Source organism: Mytilus californianus, unplaced genomic scaffold (genome assembly GCF_021869535.1).
Source record: "Mytilus californianus isolate M0D057914Y unplaced genomic scaffold, xbMytCali1.0.p SCAF_15, whole genome shotgun sequence".
Taxonomy (NCBI): domain Eukaryota; kingdom Metazoa; phylum Mollusca; class Bivalvia; order Mytilida; family Mytilidae; genus Mytilus; species Mytilus californianus.
The window spans coordinates 16,190,804-16,203,329 of NW_026262637.1; the positions used below are offsets into that span (position 1 = coordinate 16,190,804).

The following is a 12,526-nucleotide window of genomic DNA, read 5'->3' on the forward strand; positions in this document are numbered from 1 at the left end:
AGGTGATTGAAAGTTAGAGAGCAGAAACAATTTTTTGTGACTATGTAGGGTTGAGACTTATTTGAAGTTTTTTTTTACTTTACTGCTGTGTCTTCTAACTTGTACCAAACACACCTTTTATATATTAGTGGTGAATAAGCATGCCATGTTTCAATACCTAAATCAAATGGATTTGAAAATTAAGAGAGCGGAAATGATTTGTGACAGGGAAGGTTTTCACACTGATTACTATAGGCCCTTTTCTGTTTTATTTGCTTGGCCCTAATTATCAAAATATTTTTTACAAATTGACCAAATTTTTAAAGCTTTTTTCATCATAGAACAAATACCTCCATATAATCAGCCATTAACACAACATTTTACATTTATAAGGAAGAAAAATTTATAAAAATAAGATATAAACAAGAGGCTCATGAGAGCCTGATATCGCTCACCTGTAATTTCAGTTTCAGGCATTTGACTTATTTGCAGATCATACTTTACTGAACAATTTTGTCATTTACACTTTCTCTCTTTCTATAATAATATTAAAGATAATACATAACCCAAAACTGTAAAATTGCCTAAAGTTTAACTATTTCTGGACAGTAACCCAACAATAAGTTGTCCTATTGGTCTGAAGATTACTTGACATGTAGATCTAAACCCGTTTAACACTTTCACCTATGTCAGTTTTGCTCTTACTGCTTTAGTTTTTGAGATGAAAGCCAAAAATTTCATTTGACCCCTATATTCTACTTTTAGAAACTGCAGCCATGTTTTTGAAAGGATCAAATCCCTGAATACAATCTATAAACTAGATACCATAAGGAACATTCAATTAAAGTTTTTAAGTATTTGGCCCAGTAGTTTCAGAGGAGAAGATTCTTGAAATAGTTTACGATGATGGACAACGAAGACGGAAGCCAAGTGATGGCATAAGCTCACATGGGGCACTTTGGGCCCCGGTGAGCTAAAAAGCAAGCTGCTAAAATGCTACCATATTAATTCCTGATTGATATATAGAACAAAAAAACATGATCTTACATAAAAAAATATTTGTGGTGAATAAGCATGCAAATGCAAATTCAACATGCAAATTCAAATGATCTTTAATAAAATAAATACATTACAATATTTCTATATTATTTGATCAATGCTGATGTGGTGTTTTCATTTCAACAAAGTTATTATACTACTGTTTATTTATTCAGAATGCACATTGGCATTATTACATACCTTTTGTGTAATAAAATAGGAACAAGAGGATAGCCAAGGAAGCCATCAGAGAAGGCCTGCAGCATGTAATAAGTAAATTGTGATGCAATTCGGCCTATTCAATTTAAATGTATTTATATGCACTGTACAGTTTCTTAATTGTATGGGACAAACCTTCTAATAGTGATGAATCAGCATGCTAGGTTTCATTCCCAAAATCCAAGGAGATGGAAATTTAGAGAGCAGAAACGATTTTTGTACATATGTACAGGGTTCCGACTAATTTGAAGTTTTTTTTTGCATGACCTTCACTGTTGTGTCTTCTTATTTGTACCAAACACACTTAGTTAATCATAAAAAGTTTCATTACCTAATTCCAATTGGTTTGATTAATATAGGCCTTTCTTAGATTAATCTGCCTTAATAATTAAAATACTCTTTTGTTACAAGATTTTATTAATTTAATTTTTAAAGCTGTTTTCATCATAGAACAAAATACCTAAATATTATCAGCCATTAACACAACATTTTACATTTATAAGTAAGAAAAAGTTATAAAAAAATAAGATATAAAAAGCAAGCTGCTAAAATGCTACCATGGTAATTCCTGATTTATATATAGAACAAAAAAACATGATCTTACATAAAAAAATATTTGCCAATTCAAATGATCTTTAACAAAATAAATCATTACAACATTTCTATATTATATGATCAATGCTGATGTGGTGTCTTCATTTCAACAAAATGTGTATACTATTGTTTATTTAGAATTGTCTGAGATCTACTTCACTACCATCTACAATCTAAGGACATCATATTGTGACTATGAACCCTGTCTTTCACAACCATTGTGTCAGCACCATTGATTCTTGGAGATAATCTCTCATTCATCTAGTTTTCTCTTTGGTTTCTTAGGATTTCTGGATCTACTCTTAGCTTTACATAGAGGACAGATTGGAGCATTACGGTGGATTTGTTGATGACATGATAAGCAAGCCTGAAGAAAAAACAAAATATAACATAAGACTTTAATAGTGTGATTTTATCATAATTAATACAATTTTACTACTACTAAATAGAGTTAAATATAGATTGTACCACTGCATCGAGTGTGATGCAATATTTTTCCATTCAAGACATTTAAATTTTCATATTTCAAATGCGAGGCTTGCTGAGCGATTTAAATATTTAAAATTTAACTTTTGAGAGTGCAGAAATATCGTATTGTACAAGATTTTGTGGTAGAATCTGTTTCTCTAATGATTTTTAGAAAAACTTAATCCTTCTTTCCCAATGATAAAAAAAAAAAATGTGTTCTTTCTATGTACAAATGTAACTTCATCAAAGATGGTCACCTATTATCTTCAGGAAAAAGATAAATACAGTGTAGGCTACGAATTAGAGAAGTAGTACTATAATAACAATTTAAATCAAGGCTTCATGTTTAAATGCAAATTATTTTGTGTTCAAATAATGTTTGATATAACTAGATATCATTGAGATGGAAGCCATCTCTGTGGGCCCCGCTGTGAATAATGTGTGGTAAAACATTTGTATCTTTATCATTGGACATGGGGTTGTCAACTGAAACCAAAGTTTTTGACCTTGACCTTTGACCTAGGAAGTTGTACATACATTATGACACACCCTCTGGTGTTGGTTCATATACATGTCAAGTATAAACTTTGAAATCATAACGGTTCTCTAGATATAGAGCGGACACAATTTGTTGTATCTTTATCATTGAACATGGGGTTGTCAACTGAAACCAAAGTTTTTGACCTTGACCTTTGACCTAGGAAGTTGTACATAAATTATGACACACCCTCTGGTGTTGGTTTATATACATGTCAAGTATAAACTTTGAAATCATAACGGTTCTCAAGATATAGAGCGGACACGATCTTTACCATAGGACATGGCGTTGTCAACTAAAACCAAAGTTTTTGACCTTAACATTTGACCTAGAAAGTTGTACATCGTTATGACAAACCCTCTGGTGTTGGTTAATATACACTTTGAAATCATAACGGTTCTCTAGATATAGAGCAGACACAATTTGTTACGGACGGACGGACAGATTGATTACTATAGGGCGTTCGCCATTCAGTGGGGCCCTAATAAATCATTGGTTACAGTGTATTTTGTATAAAAATTTCCTCACTTGATGTCTTCTTATATTTTTTAATTCAGTATTTTTCAACATGTAATATTATTAAATGTGCCAATTTTACTGCACTAGATGCACATTTAACAAACATGTTTAAATAATTTATGTCTCTTCAGTGATGCCCAGGCCAGATATTTAAAAATCAAAATTGGTGACAAACCTCATACAAACTTTGAAGAGTAAATATAACTGAAAAGGACCTTAACTATACCCATAACGGGATACGAAATCAGACGTATGCAAGATGAGGATAAATATAATAATTTTCATTATTAAATTAGCAATTTTTGTAGGTTATATGAAAGATAATGAGAATTACAAAGTATTCCAACAAACTGTGCTCCAGGAGAAAATCCTAATGAACCTACTGAATAAGGAATGACTTTTACTACATATCCATGTGGCATGTTGACAAGGTGAGCACATTTAAAGCAGGAAGTTTACAACAAAATTAACATGATAACAAACCTTCATAGGTGGAGGTTGTTGTCTAAAAGGCTGTCTCTCTGTAGGTTTATTTCGTGGTACAGGTATTGGTTGAGTATTGGGTGCTGGAATGTTTAAAGTTTGTGGAATGTTGGGTTCAGGAGGGGCTTCTGTGTTCCATTCTGTACTCTGCTTCTCAAAAAACCTGTCAACACAAAAACATATATCATTAATCTGAATTCATTATTTTCTATTTTCATCACTATCAAAATAAATAACTGCATATGCTTTCATGTCCATGCATACAGCTAGTGTTGGGTACTACAGGGCAATTTTTCAAATAAATGAGATCATGATAAATGTCTAATATCTTTTGAATCAGATTTAAATTGGAGTTTTATAAAGAATTTTACTACTATTTTAAATTTGTACAATATTTAGTCCGATCACTACACATAAATGCTGCATACTGAAGGTATTGGTTCTCTAACCACAGAAAATTAGGTAAGGAAGCAAACAATTGGACATTTTTTCATGGTCATCAAAGTATATTTTTCTGATGTATTTTACATAAATATTAGAGAAAAAAAGTGGGCATCGATTAAAACAATCTTTAAAAAGAACACCAAGTCTGCAGGTCATGAATGTTCATTACCAAAAGTGTATCCAATTAAACAATTGCTCTTAAATGGTATTTTGAAAGTCATACAAAATAATACAGTTGATTGAGATGTTTCCCTTATAAAATTTTAAGACCAAAATTTGAAGTGAGAATATATATAAAAATGTGGTATGATTGCCAATGAGACAACTCTCCACCAGAGACCAAATGACATAGAAGTTAACAGCTATAGGTCACTGTACGGTCTTCAACAATGAGCAAAACCCATGCCACATAGTCATATGGTTGACAGACAAGGGTTATTGAAATGTGGCCAGTTAAGATAGTGACTACGATCTATGTGCCTGTAGCCGAGTGAATGACAAATTTAGATGTAGTTTAAAAAAGATTTGGAGTAAAAATATAATTCTCCATATATATGTAAGGAGCTTTTTAGGTTATCGGTTTTCCTTTCATGTCAAAGTCTGTTTGGTGGTAAAATCCAGAATAACTTCATGGCTGCACATTTATATTTATTTTTCAATGTTAAATAATATAAATCCTCAAACTTCATACTGTTAACCTAGAAGTTTTTGCTCTGGGCTATCTTTACTCATTAAGGTTATTACGTAAAAGGCACAAAAATATCTTTTTATCAAAATGTATTTGAAGAGAGCAGCAATACTGATATGAAGTGGAAACTAACCTCCAACTCTAGCAAGAAAATTTAATGCATTGAAATTGTGAAAATAACAACCTGCAATATCTACAATTACAGTGTTCAGTTAATAATTGCAGATTTCAATTATGTTCAATAAAAAAGTCATTATAAAATCTTTGAAATGAAGAAATGTTTTCTATCACATCCCCTCCTCTATCTTCATGTCATTTATAAATTTCTTGCCTGTACCAAACACATCTCAAGTTAAGTATTATTATTCATTAGTTACGAAAAAGACTAACTCTGGAGTAAGTTTCTCTTCATCTTCATTTAGACTGGGTAATTTCTCCATTCCCATCAAATTTCTCATGTGGTCTATATCATCCTTTAAGGGTTTAAATTCTTCATACATTTTCTTAGCATTCTCTAGACATCTATTCCTGTCTTCTTCAGCTTGTTTGATTGTGGTCTCCATCTAAAATTAGACCCTCATTATAAGATATTCATGAATAGTAATAGCAGTTCAAAAAGTGTTGTTATGTTGTTTACCATTTTAATGAAATTGATCAAAATCATGAACAAAACATCACTGGAAATAACCTGTGGCATATTCTGCTTTACATAGGAAAAGGGTAAATATCTAAATTTTGCTCATCAATTCAAATTGTATACAAGTTTTTCTTATCATCTGACTATATCATGTATATTTCTTTTCTATTAAAATGGGAATCACTGAAAATGAAAGATGTTATTCCTTGCATTTTCTACATTATTTAACATGTACAAATGTATACATGAAGGCACATAGGAAATTTGGTGAGTTATTTTGCAGATTGGTTGCTTAAAAAGTTGGTCAATTATCAATCTTTAAATTCTAGGATTAGTTATCATATATTTTTTTTACAATAACACTGATATGCTTTGAAAGGTGGATTTTATTTATTCACTTTACATGCTTTAGGTCGCAGTTCTTCAAACAACTTTCCATCGCAAATACTGAAGAATGCTGAATCATTTCTAAAATAATTCTTGTATTCTATTTTCTTTTAATCTAAAATATTGACCAGATTAATATCAGCATGGATGAGTCTGAGTTCCTCAACATGGGCCATTTTCTCCTGTAACAACAGATCCATCTCCTGTTTATATTCCTCCAATCTTTTCTCCTCCGTTTCTGAACCATCAATCTCATGTCTTAACTTCCCACGGATCTTCTCTAACTGAACTGTCCTACTTCTAAAAACATAGTATTCAAAACAACTGTTAGATGAGAACATTTTCAAACAGCTCTAATCGGACGACAACTGATAATTTAACAGATCAATAAATCAAGATGAATTCTGTAATATAAATTCAGGAAAAATACAAGTTCAATTTTTTACCTTTTTGGTACATTTTGTACATGTTGTACATGTATTTAGAACTGAGATTTCTAAATTCTTTACAACTGTTAACTTCATAAATGGAGTCTAACCCTACAGTAGTATCAAATTTAAAACAGAGTTCATGAAAAGTGGTGGTCTGTGGGATTTGACCACCAAAATTTTGCAAACAACATGCAGAACAGACACAATTTTGGAATTTTGCAATAGAAATAATAGTGAGGATCAGCAGTTTTTCTTCAAGGACCACCAGAGAATAAAAGGTTTTGCAAAGTCTGGTAATAGCCATTTGAACATATAAATTCATTAACACTAATACACAGGATACATGTACATGACCAAATTGGGCAAATATGGAAGTTACTAAAAGCCTTTTAAAAACTAACAGTATCATGTCAGTTTGATTTTCATCTATTACTTGAGACATTTCAGTCAGGGGTAATCCTTGTACAAGTTATTTTTATTTACTTGAAGAAGTATATAACAATATACTTATATAAGTAAATTTGTTATATTCATATTTTCTTGTAAGGTTTGAATAATCTCCCCTTAATTTTCTCAAAAAATTTACTTGTATAAGTAATTTTTTTTTTACAATCCCTAAAATTCTCAAGTTTTGGGATGTAAAAACATGCCTTAAACAATTTTTCTCTGGTTTGTTCATAATTTTTTATTAGAGTTCAACGTTTCATCTCATTAATTCAACAGAGAAACTAATTGCGCAAAGATCAATGAAGATCTTAAGTAATTGCGCAAGGCCTTCAAAAATTGCCCCTTAGAGGCTTGTAAATGGGCAGTGTTTTGAAGATAACAGACAAATGAGATTTTCATTGTCCATGAAGTTACACTTAAATGATAAGTGAAGACATCTGCAAAGGACAGACAATTAAAAATTCTATTAGAGCAAAGAAGTCCTGAGAAATTCAAGAAAAGATGAAAGTATGACTTTTTGACTTGTATAAGTAAAAAAATCTGAATGTCTAAGGGACATAACTAAGCCATTAAAATAATTTACCTATACAAGTACCGGTAAATAAAATACACATGTATAAGTATCTTACAAATTTATTTATATAAGTATATTAATATTTACTTCTTCAAGTAAATTAAAATAACTTGTACAAGTAGTACCCCTGACTGCATTTTGCAAGATCTTGGAAACTGATAGTGTAGGATTTTCAAGATACGTGTACATAATAATAATGCTCATTTCTAACTGGGGTTATGAAATTTGTGTCAGTCCTTTGCAAAATTATGATGACCAAATCCTTTGGACCACAACTTTTCATGCTCTGAATGACAATTTGTTGTTCATCTATCATGTTTGTGAGACATTTTGCAAGATCTTAATAAATTGATTGTGCGGTATTTTTAAGACAATACACTTTTTGAACTGGGGTTATAAAAATGATAAAGAATTGTGTCGGTCCTTTGCAAAATTTTTATGATCAAATCCTTGGGACCACCACTTTTCATTGGCAATCATACAACAACTTTTAGACCTTTTTTTTTCATATGAATAATGCATGTAGGTATGGGAAAGTATGGAGGAGAATTTCTTGAGGGCTTATCCTTGAAACAGTCAGTAGTGGTACTGCAGGTAATTTATTCCAATCTTTAATAGTTTGCCAGAAGAAAGAGAACTACAATGTAGCAGTTTACTTTGCTGCATCAGATTTGTCTGAATGTTCATGTCATGAGTATCAAGCTTTGGCAAAGATGTTTGGTTTTAATCAGCTTTTTAAAAATCTTATTTCTTGTAGTGAATGCCAGCATAGTGTATTATGCGTGTTTTCAGTTGTACAATGGTGACCCAGACTTTACAACAGTATTTAAGTTTTAATCTACATGTAGTAAGTATTTGATATGCTCAGTTTTTGATTGTCACTGAGTTTGATAGATACGTTTTGATATAACATAATTTGAGTTTTTTTAGTAACTTCCCTTCCTCACCATATTTGTGATGTAAATGGTTGATTTTCTTATCTGACTAACCAAATTGAAACATGCGTTTCAAACAAGTTTAATAAGAGATCCTATACTAGATCAAGATATAAGCCAATGTGCTGACTACTGTAGGAATTCTTCCTTTGACCTAGTTGATAATATGAGGCAGGCATTACCTGTGAAAGGGGACGAAGTCTATATAAATTTTTTTTTTTTAATTCAAACATATTTTAAGTTCTAAATCTGTTAAAAAAGAAACGGAAATACCGTAACGTTTCCGATTTTGGTTCTGTTGTTAGGGATTTTAGTTGTGACGTTATTTTACTTATGACGTCATATTCAATGTAAACAAAGAAACGCTATCATCAGGTAACGTTTTTTCATATCAAAGAATAAGAAATGAAATTGTTATTGTGTTCCTTCCTATATTTTACTGGACTGATAAATATATATTTCACTCAGTCTCATGACAAACGAGACCGGAAGAAGGAAGTAGATTTCTGGGCAAATGCGGGAATTAAAAAAAGTTACAAAAAAAAAGTTAACGATTTTGAGTTCATTAGTACAATGAAAATTTCGGGAAATTTTCCCGATTTTTTTTTTTTTTTTTTTTTTTTTTTTTGATTTTTCTACTGTTATAGGGGACTTCGTCCCCTTATAAAACCGCCCTCCATTAGCTGCTCTTTGGAGTATTCCTTAAGTTCAGTTGGTAGAGCTATGATTTATTGTGCCAGAGATATATTGGCCTCCCAACCCTGCTGGTACAGTGTCAGTGGTTATTTTGGAGAACAAAATTATCATCATCATGCTCTCCAGTTTAGTGTGCAAGGTCTGAAGGATCCGATTTACAAACTACCTCCTGTGACATTAAAACGTGACACGCAATACAAAGAGTCTGGTAAAAGGTTTACTGTATAAGAATGTACCTAAGTTCTTTCACATTTTCCAATTTATTCAAAAGTTCGATTTCTTTCTCTTCCATTGTTTATAGCTTTCTGAGTTACTGAAAAGCTTTACATCTGATGTGTAACTTTATGTATTACAAACGTACTAGTGATGTATTTTAAAATTAGACAAATAACGGAGTAGATACGTTTTAAATTCCGGATTCATTGAAATATTACTGGAAAATCTCCAAACTCTTTAATTCAAATAATCTTCTACATAGTATATACTGGAGTAAAGTTTTCTGCTAGGGATGTCAATCTTTCACTTTGCTGAAATCATCTTCTCCCAATTCCTCTTCAGTACGATGGACAAAAAACAAAAGAATAGAGAAAAATGAGCCAAAGAAATGAATAGAGAATACAAAAATAAAAATATCTTAATTATCATGTTACAATTAGCTTCTTGTGTTATTCTTATTTGTTTATTATATAGTCTGCTCATCTTATTTGCTTAATGTTGTAATTAAGCAAGCTTTGAAATTTGTATTTTATCTAATTTTTAGTTGTTATTTACTTTTACTTAAAATTTTTAGTTGTGCTTGCATGTTATTATTTTATATCAATCTGGTGTGGATCCAGAATTTTGAAGAAGGGGGGCCCTGATAAGCCAAAGTTGGAAGTAATATTTATGAAGAGTCAGTGCATTTATCATGTATGAAGCTCCATAAGGGGTGTCCCTGGGACCCCTGCCCCCTAAATCCACCTGTCGCCGTGTGCTGATATGCTGTATTTATGCATTTAAATATGTGCTGCTTAAATCCTTTTTCTGCTTGCACTCTTTTTTTATGTTATTTATATGTTAATTTTATTTTGTAAAAAGCTCCATAGAGCTTACATAATCCTTATGTTTATATTGCTATGTGTAACCGAATCAAAATAAAACTAACATGAAAATAAGGCCAAATTTAGGTGTACCTAGTAAAATAGTCCTGCACTCATTACAGTCATACTATAGGCCATTTGTAGATTATTAATTTACAGAAACAATGAAACTGAGCTAAATATGAAACTTTAAGGGAAATTCACCCTCTCTTTTTTTAAGGGGGGTCTCAGGACAAAGAATTTTTTATAACTGCATTTAATTATAAGCCAACTATCTTTTTCAATAGTATACAGGAGCATGATATGTTCTTTTTTTAAGTCAATGTTTTGTTTTTATTTGTGTATAATTCTATAGAAACAAACATTTTGTTTACCTCCCCTTTAAATCAAAATTTTTTTAAAGAAATTTAGAATAAATAATTCATTTTAAAATGTGTATCCCCCAACAAAACATTTATCATTGAACCATTAAATGAGATTGTGCACCTGACAATCATTCTGTACAAAAAATGTGGCTGAACTATAATTATTTAAAAACTACCATATCAGGATTATTATAATGTTTTCAGAAGATTTTTAAGTTTTAATAACAGTGGCAAGCCTATTTAAATTGAGATTTAAATAATGATCGTTCACCATACTTCTTTAACAGATTGGTCTGTGTGCTTGGTTTTCAGACTTAAACATCTAAAAAACAAAAACTTTTGCGAGGAAAATATTTCTCATTTCATTGTTGGATAACTATCAAACTTCAGTTTTTTTAAATTATTTTTTTTATAGTTTTACAACATAATGGTAGAGAAAGACAAATGGAAGATTGTGTGCTCATGTAAAACTGGATTAACCACATGTTGTGCCTATACCAGTGACCAAGACTGGCTATCTCGACCATGTGTTGTTCTTTGTTGTTTGTCTTTGGTTGTATGTCTGTTTTTATTTAGAGGAGTTGGGTGTTGGTATTGAGGTAGTCTTTAGTACTGTGCAGTATCTTTGGATTTTCCTGTTATCTTTTTTTATATATATATAAAAGTATATATTTGGTATAGACAGATGTAATCTCATCTCACCCAACTTCCTCGTGATCAGCATACACACTCTGTAAACTGCCTTTTTCCTCATCTTTTGAATGTTTTTGAATCTGCTCAATGTTAAATGGGAGCCAGAAAAATCAAACACTGACAAGATTAGTTATGATTTCCTCAATCTCTACACCTCACAAACCAAATGGACCAAGGTTTGAAATCTTATTCTGGGGTGTCATAGATTTCCAGGTCTTGCACTGTTTCTGGTGTTAGATTCTTAGATTCTCTATGCCTCTAGATTTTCATAAGACATGTATGAGGAACATTTAACTTAATTCTTTTACTCTTGGAGAAGATTTTCGGACAGAAAATTTGAATCCTTTATCAGAAAATGATGAAATCCATATTTTGCCTGTGGAAACTTTAAAATCAAAATTGATGCTAAAAATATAAACTTCCATCATATCATTCAGGGGCCAGAAAAGCAACATTTGTGTCTCACCTTTCTAAAAATTCATCACAGGAATTATACTCCTTACATAAAATTTGTTAAGTTAACCTATATATAACTAGGTTAGAGTTAACTAAGATATTGTGGTACTTAGAATATGTAAACACCATAGTTACCTAGCAGGAAAATTAATGTCTAAATCTTAGCTGCAGTAACTTTCATTGCAGGTGAAATGAAAACTTGAACCAAAGATTAAAGCATGAAAATGTGGTCAAAGTAATGCAAACATTTACATTCTGCTTTGCTAGATACCAGCTGAAGTGTGAACTGAATATTATTAGTAACATAGTGTGCTAGTGACCTAATACGGTATATATGGGGTCAGTAAATATCATATGGGGTGAGAGCGAAGCTCGAATCCCCATATGGAATTTACTGACCCCATATATACCGTATTACGTCACTAGCACACTATGTAACGAATTTTTCTTACCGACTATCTTAACTTGTGATATTTAGACTAGTAACCTATCAAAATGAGCAAGTCTTCAATACCGTTAGCATTACGAAACTACTTCCATTGATCATACAAAAACAGATGCCAACAATAACAAATTGTTAGCTTTAAATGTGTTTTATGAATTTATTTCAATCTTAATCATCAATTTCTTCGTTTGTTGAAACCTTTAAGATGTTTTCTCAGTACCGTTTTGTTTTTATAAAGGGTAATATCACCACTACTAACCGTGTATTGAAATAACCCCGCCTCCCTACTAACCTAATATGGAATATATACGGTCTCCACGCGGACGCTTTTAACCAATCATATTCCTAGAAATGTATAGGTAAGATAAACATCAATATTGTAACTTTTTAAATGTGTAAAAGCTGTATGAA

General features: G+C 31.4%; 1 protein-coding gene across 1 annotated transcript; it reads right to left on the bottom strand.

Moving 5' to 3' along the window:
- Positions 1 to 1,073: 1,073 nt before the first annotated feature.
- Positions 1,074 to 9,411, bottom strand: LOC127725524 (zinc finger C4H2 domain-containing protein-like). Its single transcript, XM_052232558.1, has 5 exons — positions 9,314 to 9,411; positions 6,123 to 6,294; positions 5,361 to 5,533; positions 3,839 to 4,001; positions 1,074 to 2,197 (listed from the first exon to the last, which is right to left on the bottom strand). Exons 1-5 carry the CDS (start codon positions 9,367 to 9,369, stop codon positions 2,084 to 2,086), a joined length of 678 nt encoding a protein of 225 aa, XP_052088518.1. The 5' UTR covers positions 9,370 to 9,411; the 3' UTR covers positions 1,074 to 2,083.
- Positions 9,412 to 12,526: the final 3,115 nt, after the last annotated feature.